At 60.1% G+C, this 7,782-nt stretch overlaps 2 protein-coding genes across 9 annotated transcripts in view; both read right to left on the bottom strand.

Annotated features, from left to right (window-relative positions):
• Positions 1 to 2,277, bottom strand: part of FKBP2 (FKBP prolyl isomerase 2) — a 6,967-nt gene extending 4,690 nt beyond the window's left edge. For 2 of the 7 annotated variants that reach the window (XM_006149824.3, XM_014588336.2), the window contains exons 1-3: positions 1,312 to 1,595; positions 731 to 899; positions 300 to 412 (exon numbers count right to left, since the gene is read on the bottom strand). In XM_006149824.3, coding sequence (XP_006149886.1) covers positions 300 to 412; positions 731 to 899; positions 1,312 to 1,355 — 326 coding nt within the window. In that variant the 5' untranslated portion in view covers positions 1,356 to 1,595. The other 5 variants (XM_014588337.2, XM_006149825.3, XM_006149826.3 and 2 more) reach the window with 5 other exon arrangements.
• A 2,291-nt stretch (positions 2,278 to 4,568) lies between these two features.
• VEGFB (vascular endothelial growth factor B) lies at positions 4,569 to 7,776 on the bottom strand. Of its 2 annotated transcripts, none has more exons than XM_006149822.3 (7): positions 7,704 to 7,776; positions 7,089 to 7,131; positions 6,598 to 6,794; positions 6,309 to 6,382; positions 6,089 to 6,124; positions 5,624 to 5,859; positions 4,569 to 5,019 (listed from the first exon to the last, which is right to left on the bottom strand). In XM_006149822.3, the coding sequence occupies exons 1-6, from the start codon at positions 7,761 to 7,763 to the stop codon at positions 5,646 to 5,648; spliced, it is 624 nt and encodes a 207-aa protein (XP_006149884.1). In that variant the 5' UTR covers positions 7,764 to 7,776; the 3' UTR covers positions 4,569 to 5,019; positions 5,624 to 5,645. The 2 variants fall into 2 exon arrangements, with proteins under 2 accessions (XP_006149884.1, XP_006149885.1); XM_006149823.3 differs by having other exon boundaries at positions 5,624 to 5,758.
• Between the last annotated feature and the right edge of the window lie 6 nt (positions 7,777 to 7,782).

Below are 7,782 nucleotides of genomic sequence, written 5' to 3'. Positions count from 1 at the left end.
CGGAAGGGGCACGGATGATGAATGGATAGGGTGGAGATCAATCAGAAGCTGAAGCGGCCTTTACCTTCCCCACACACACCCCGAGCCTGCCCTGCCCCATCAGGAAGGGCCTCTTACCCAGCTCTGATGGGATCACCAGCTTCCTCTTTTCCCCCTCACACATCCTGCAAGATAACACGTGCTCAGCACATGCAGCGCTCAGCTCCCTGCCCCACGGCCCAGGCTTGGGCTTGCCTGCCATGGCTCACCGCCTGGACCACACCACACACACCCCATCCCACTCCCACACCCTAACTCACCCCAGCAGCCCCTGGTCCCAGCCCTTGATGACCTGGCCTGTTCCGAGGGAGAAGACAAAGGGCTGGTTTTGAGGCAGGCTGCTGTCAAACTCCGTCCCATCTTCCAGCTTCCCCTATGGGACCATGTAAAGGCCAGTGAGGAGAGGAACCCACTCTTGTCAGTTACTCTCCCCATCAAGTGGCCCCCCACATTATCAGTGGCCGCAGTCCTTGGAGGGGATAGAGCCTTGGGCAACTCACAGTCCACTGTCACTGCCTGCTAGTGCCCACCTGGGGAGTAGACAGTGAAGGGCAAGGTAAAACCATGGAAGCTGGCTTAGAAGGGAGAGGGGACTTGCCCGAGGTCACCCACCTGGAGGAGTAAAGAGATTCAATTCCTTTCTGCTGCCCAGAAGCCACACCCACCCCAGAGCTCCGCCCCTCTCACCCACCGTGTAGTGCATGTGTAGGACATCCCCCTTGCGGGACTTGATGGGACAGTGGTCCACTCGCTTCTTGACCCCGATCTGCAGCTTCCGTTTGCCCTCGGCCCCCGTGGCCGTGGCCAGGGCACTCAGGCAGATGGACAGTACTGTCAGGACCCAGCTCAGCCTCATGTCTCTGTGGGAACAGAACCCCGACCGGCCGACCGGGAGGAGGGCAGGAGAGAGACTATGGAACTAGGGCAGATACCGAGGGAATTCCACCCCCACCGTACCTTGCTTGCCCCTGTCCCGGGTCACCGCCCTCACCCCCGGACTCCGCGGCCACACTTACCAGTCCAGTGAGAAGGGGGCTTGGCCGAGGACCCCAGCAGCGGGGGGAGGGGGTCAGGGGAGGCCACAGCAGCCAGGGACCCGCCCCCTCGCTCACCCACAGACTTTCCCTCCCTCCCGGTCCCCATCTCCGCTCTTCAGTTCCCACCGGTCCCTTTACGCAAAGTCCAGACCCTCTCTGGCTGAACAGCAGTTGCACCAACTACGCGGCCCCACTCCCGCCACACCCAGCTGCCCCCGGCCCAGCACACCCACACCTCCGCAGCCGCTGCCGGCGGTCGGCCCCGAGGCACCCACACATCTCCGCTAGGTGGCTCCGAGGAACCCCGGTCCTCCGGAGGTACCCCCCATCCCGGGCCTGTGCTTCCGCCCGAGGCACCGCCCCAGCTCTGAGCCCTCGGGGGTCTCCGGGGCACCCAGATTGGCCCTGTTTCGTCAGGTCGCCGAGCCCGCTCCACCCACACCACCTCTCCAGGGGGAGTTCTCGGCCTACCACGTCCCCAGGCCCTGCCACCCCGGAGACCGCCCCCGCGTGGACGCCCTGGGCCATTACTCGGGCCTGGACCTTCGTTCGGTTCCTTGGCCCCGCCCTTTACAGGGTGTAGTTCCGCCCCCGGCCCTGCAGACCCGCCCTCGCCAGTACTAGACCCCTTTTCTTGAACCGCAGTCACGCCACTCACCGCCTGAAGCTCCGCCCCCAGCGCCTGGGCTCCGTCCCCCTCTGCCTCCAACCCCCGGGCTCCGCCTTCAACCTGTTCCAACTCCTCCTCCAAAAGCCAGGCTCCGCCCCCCGTCCGTCTTCGCTCCGCCCCCAGGCGCCGAGCTCCGCCTGCCACTGGCACCAGCTCGGAAGTCCCACCAGTCTCTGTTCCACGTCCCGCCCCGAGTCCCAGGGCTCCGCCCCGTGCGGCGTGAGAACCCTCCCCCTGCGGCATCTCCAGACAGCTCCGACCCCAACCCCCAGTTTCCTCGTCGCCTATCCTTCGTTGGCACTCGGAGCCCCGGCCCGCTTCTGCCCGGCCTGATCCAGCCTGCCCTCTTGCACCCCGGCTCCCCCCAGCCCGGGCTGTGGCCCCCGCTCACCTCCTCGCCGCGCCCCCGGAGTCAACCCCGGTCGTGCTGCCGCCTTTGCGCAGGCGCGTCCTGGTCGCTACCAGACCGGGCCACGCCGCCCTCCCTCATTGGGCAGTGCGAAACCCGCTGCCACACGCCCGCCAGCTCGGCTCCTCCCCTAGCCCAGCTTCCCGCGCCACCACGTGACCTCTACGTCACTTCCGGCGGGCGGGCGGTTAGGTGAAAGTGACTTCCCAAAGGGTGAAGGCACTTCCGGCCGAAGTGACTTTAAGGTCAGGTGGGCCTGGGCCCCCGGAGGGGGGTCTTGAGACGCCATTTTATGTCGCCCCCAGCCTCTCCCCCTGCACTCCTGCTTGTTCTTGTCCTATGACCACATTTCTGAGTTAGATGCAGTGAAGAGAACCTTGAATTGGAATAACAGTCGGCTTTGAGCTCTGGGTCTGCTGCTCATCAACTGGCTGTGTGACCTTGAGTGTGTGTTCTTATGCCCGGTAGAATTTGGCATTCAACATGGGCGTGTAGCAAGGGCTGGGTAACAGCCATCCCATGGGGCTGCTGTGGGACCAAGGTGGCACAGTGAAGGCCCTGACCTACAGGGGATGGGGAGTGCGTGTTCCTCCTCTGTCTCCGGCACCTAGCTTCCAGTTATCACTGGCACCCAAGCCTAGTAAACAGCTGCCAACCATAACAAAGCTGCACTTGAGGAGTAGCTAAACCTAGGCGGTGTTACAGACACCAACCTGGGGGGCCAGGGTGGCGTAGTGGCTAAGATGCTGAGCTCCTGCATGGTTAAACCATGATTCAAGTCCCAGACCCAGCAACTTGAAACTCACATCGTGCATGTGGTATGTGCCCGAAGTCCCAAGAGAAGACCCAAAGGGACTGCAGTGGGGCCATCCCCCGTGGGGGGTAGTTTTTCACTTTCTGACTCTCTGGTGAGCACACGCACACTATAGCAAAAATCTCTCAAAAGAAGCTGACCTGAGGTCAAATTCCCAGGCCAACTGACCTGAAGAGACTTCCTCTGTTCTGCCATTGAAAGAGAAGGACCACGATGCTGACCTCAGAACTGATGGAGGAGGTGCATGGGAAGCACTATGTGCCTGGTGGAGCTAAGTGGGCTCCGGTAGTGGCTCTGCTTTCAGCCTTCTCACTCTTACTGGCCTTGGGCAGGATCAGTGACACTGGGACTGGAAAACTATTTGAGAGTTGTAATCTCTGTTAGGAATTGTCTCTACTGGTTTAACCAGCCTTGGGCCAAGATCATGACCACGTACCCTCCAATACAACACCTGAGAGCCTCCATTAGGGTAGCTGTGTGGGGTTAACTGCCCTAGAATGTCCTGCCTCAGCAAAGCAAAGCACTGATACCCAAGGTTGTCCCTGGGTTCACCGTCTTACAGCTCAGCCCTGCAGAACTGGAGGCTACAGGCAGAAGGGTGAGCACAGAGCTTGGGCTGGTTCAACCATGTCAGGAGGGCCTCAAGCAACAGCTGATGACAGAAACCTGAGGATGCAAGGGAGGTGAAAGCGGAGGAAGTATGTAGAAAAGGTAGCCTGTCTCCCAAACCAAGCCCATCAGCCACAGACCTTCGGTGTTACCCTTTAGGGAGGTTGCAAAGGGATGGGAACAGGGTAGGTGCATGGCTTTTGAGTGAAATTACGGGGAGCAAAAGGCAGCAAACGCTGAAAGTGCTGTCCTGCAGGGGGACATGGGAATTTTTTTCTGTCATGTGAAGACAGACTCAAATGACCCAGGAGCCCGAGGGTCTGACCACAGCAATCATCTGGTCCCTCCATGCACACATGTGGAAACAGAGGCTCAGAATGACAAGGGCAGTGAGAACCAAGGCCACTTTGCAGATGGGTCCCTCCCACAGCAGGCCATCTTCCTCCAGAAAGGAACCCTTACAATAAGGAGGGAGGTGGGGAAGCTGTATCGACTGGGCTCTCCCTGCTCCCCAGTGCCTGGCAGCAACAGCATGAATGTGAATACGTGGTTCTGGCTGAATACTTGTCTGGATCTGCTGTGGCCTTAGGCCACGTTCCCTGCATCTGCAGCGAGGGAGCAAGACAAGCTCCAGGTCTAAGAGGCACGGATGCAGCCCTTCATGCCCAAAGCAGCCAGCCTGGGCGGTGACAAGCAAGTGACACATGGGACCAGCAGATGGTGTAATGGCTACATTGCTGGACTCCCACGTAGTTGCCCGCAGTTTAAGTCCCAGACCCGGTGGCTTAAACTCACGCCAGTCGCGTGTGTGTGCGTGCCCACCATCCCAAGAGGAGAATGGAGGAGAAGGGATTGTGGCGTGGCCATCCGCGCTGGGGGGTGATTTCTCGCTTTCTGTCTCTCTGTCTCTGTCTTTCTGGTGAACGCACACCCCCTATAGCAAAAACCTCTCCAAAACCCCCCCCACCTAAAAAGTGACACCAGCAGGGATAGCTCCTTCCATCTCTTTTATCAGCGTAGGGTGAGGTGGGGGGTCACAGTTTTCACACCAAAGCTCAAATTCCATTATTTGCAGAAGTCCGGAGTCTTCATGGTAAGGAAAAAGAGACACAAGTTGTAGGATGCTCTCTTGCACAAGTGGTTAAAAACAGACAAAGTGCCGTTCTCCTCTACACTGGTACATGGCCCCTCCTGTGCCTCCAAGTTTCCTTGTCTACCTCTGTCCACCCTGTTAGGTGGCAGCCTTGGGGAGACAAGGGATGGCAGGAAAGCCCCTTTGAGAGGCCCAGGTCCTGGAGCAGCTTCCACCCAGGCTGAGGTCTTGGGGGGCTGAGCTGTTCTCACCAGGCTCTTCTCTCTGCCCCCTTTGGGGTGTGGCCTGTGGGGCAAGTGGCCTCACGGAGTCTGAAAAGCAGTGTGTCACCTTCGCAGCTTCCGGCACCTGATGAGAGGGGAGGAAGGAACCTCTGTTCATACTGGCTGGAGCTTACCCAGCTCTTCTCGACTCTCTTCCTTGTGTTTTGTCCCCCTTCTCTCTGGACACTCCTGAGAAGCACTGGTCTGGCCATGAGATGTCAGCCAGCCTTACATGAAGGGCTAAAAAGCACCACAGACAAGAGCCAACAGAGGCTCCACAATGTCCCTACAATGTCCCCTGGCTGCTTGAAGCCCATTGGTGGAACCAATGTCTCAGCCAGGGGATCCAGGGATGGCTCAGCTTTGCAAGTCAGAACGCTGCCTCCCTCATTTCTAATCCAGGCAGATGTCACTTCTTCCAGGAGAGTCAGGCCTCTGCAAGAATGACGTCAGGTACCCCTCACCGCAGCCCTGACGTCCCCTGCCGGCACTGCTGCTCCTCTGACCCGCGTTAGAATACCAGCCCGCTGCACTGATGGTGCCAGCAGATGCTCGGTAAATATTTGCTCAACACATCGAACAGCTTCGGCTTCCTTGGCCCTTCTCCTACTGGCAGGCTCACCCTGGATCTGATCCATGACAGGACCTTGATGTGTTCCCAAACAAATACCACCCCACGAACTCCTCACCTGCAGGTGTCTGGGTTGAGCTCTAAGCCCCGCCCTTGGCAACGGAGGAAGCTGCGGCGTCGGCAGTGGCAGCGGCAGGTCCGGGGGTCAGGGCGCTGGCGGCGCTGGGTGCAGCGTGGGCAGTGGGGCCTGGGGCTGGAGTGGGATGGGTGATGTCAGCTGGGGAGGGTGCTCCGGGGACAGAGTCCCAGCCCGGAACAGAGCGGGGCTGGGGGCGGTGGTGGGGAGTGGCAGCCCTAGGAGGAGAAGCAACCATGTCTGGGGTGGGAAGATAGAGTCTTCCCAGGAGCTGGGGTCAGGGCAGAGCACACAGACTTGGGGAGCAGAGGGATAGGTAGAAGAGAGAAGGGAAGGAAGCATAGCTTCCTGACTCACTTGTACACACCCCCTTCCTACCCACATCTTACATCCTGGGCGCCAGGCTAGGGCTCTAACCCCACGGCGACAGGAATCCAGAGAGCTCACCTGTCCAGCTTCACAGCACTCTGTGCTTGTTTTGGTCTGAAAAGTAAGACAGAGACAAAGAGGAGGAGGATCAGGAAATCTAAGCATCCTATTCTCTTGTCCCAGTTTCCAGGCCTACCCCTGGCTCTACGCTTTGAGACCTGGTCCCCACTGTGGGCTACCATGCCTGACATCCCCAAGCCTAGCCTCGGGGAGCTGGGAAGTTGGGTCTGGCTGGCACCTGCATTCACATTGGCTGTGTTCTTCCAGGGACATCTCCCCCAACTGACTGCTCGGGTATCGGATCATGAGGATCTGTGCTCGGGAGAACAAGGAGAGACAGAGAAAGAGAGATGGAGAGAGAGGGAGGAAAGGGGGACATTCTATGGGCTGGAGGTAGAAAAGCTCAACCAACAGCCAGGACCCTGGTCACCAACCCACCAGCCTCCTGCACCCCAGTCTGTGGGCTGCCACCCCTGCACCCAGTGCCAGTGTCCACCCCGGCCTGCTCCCCCTGCCTGTCCCAGTACCTGCATTCGGACTTGGTGCTGCCCGGTGGGTACGCACTCCAGGCCGTCGTCAGGGCAACAGCCACCACAGCGCTGCACAGTCACGCAGCTGGGCACCAGCTGCTTGGCCACACTGCCCATGAGCTCCACAGTGAGAGGCACCACCACCTCCCGAGGCTGGCAGGTGGCACGAGCATACACATCTATCCATGACACCACTGGGGGCAGATGGTAAGGGTTAAGTCCCCACCGGGCTTCCTATAGCTATTCCCAGCAGCTGTCCTCTCCAGGCTCCTTGTCACCCCTCAGGAGCCCTCCCCCTCCCACCCTCCCAAGCTGTCTAACTCTAACCCACTGCCCAGTGTCGCTGTGTCCTCATCTGAGAAGTAGGCAGGCCAATACTTTGTATCCTACGGGGGAGCTGTGATTACACAAGATGACAGACACAGCTCTGGGATCAGGGCATGTGGTAGACTCTGAACACCGGCTAGTGCAGCTACCGTGACTATTACCTTTCTTCTGGTGGCCAGGGGCATCGGTCTGGGTGACAGAGGCCTGTGGGAGAGAAGAGACCTGGACCCAAGGTGCAATCTAGAAGACGCTAGCACTGTAGCGACCCAGGGGCTCTGCCCTTGGCACAAGGCTTCCTTTAGGCTCTGACATCTTTACAGATTGCTGTTCCTGAGGCCACCGTTCTAGCTTTACCTGTCCTTTCCTGGCCAGCTGGGACTTGCCTTGGCCTGAGACCCACCTGTCTGTGGTGTCAAGTCTCCAAGACTTGGGTTCGGGTTGGTCCTGGGGGCTGTAGGTCAGGAGCAGGGCACAGTGGGCACCGAACCAGGTCTTGCAGGCCCTGGACAGCTCCACCCCTGGAGGCACCCAGGGGACAGGGTGGGACGGGGTGGGGCGGGGGTGGGACGGGGTGGGTGGGGGGAGTGGCCCTTGGGCTGGGCTGGCGGGCCCATGGAGAGGGGCGCCTCCCCAGGGATGCCTGGTCTGTGCCCCCACAATGCCCGTGTCTGAGGCCAGACCCTGCGAATCCCCTCGGTCGAGGCCACTCGGTGCCTCCCCACTTCCGCCAACCTTGAGAGGGCACCGCGGGCGGCGAGATGTCGGGACTCACGTACCTGGGCGGGGGCCAGCTGCAGGAGAGCGGCGAGCAGCAGACGGCAGAGCAGGGGGCTCATGGGGCCCGCGGGGGCCGCG

Source organism: Tupaia chinensis, unplaced genomic scaffold (assembly GCF_000334495.1).
Source record: "Tupaia chinensis unplaced genomic scaffold, TupChi_1.0 Scaffold000273_1, whole genome shotgun sequence".
Lineage (NCBI taxonomy): Eukaryota > Metazoa > Chordata > Mammalia > Scandentia > Tupaiidae > Tupaia > Tupaia belangeri.
This window is presented reverse-complemented; position numbering and strand designations above follow the sequence as displayed.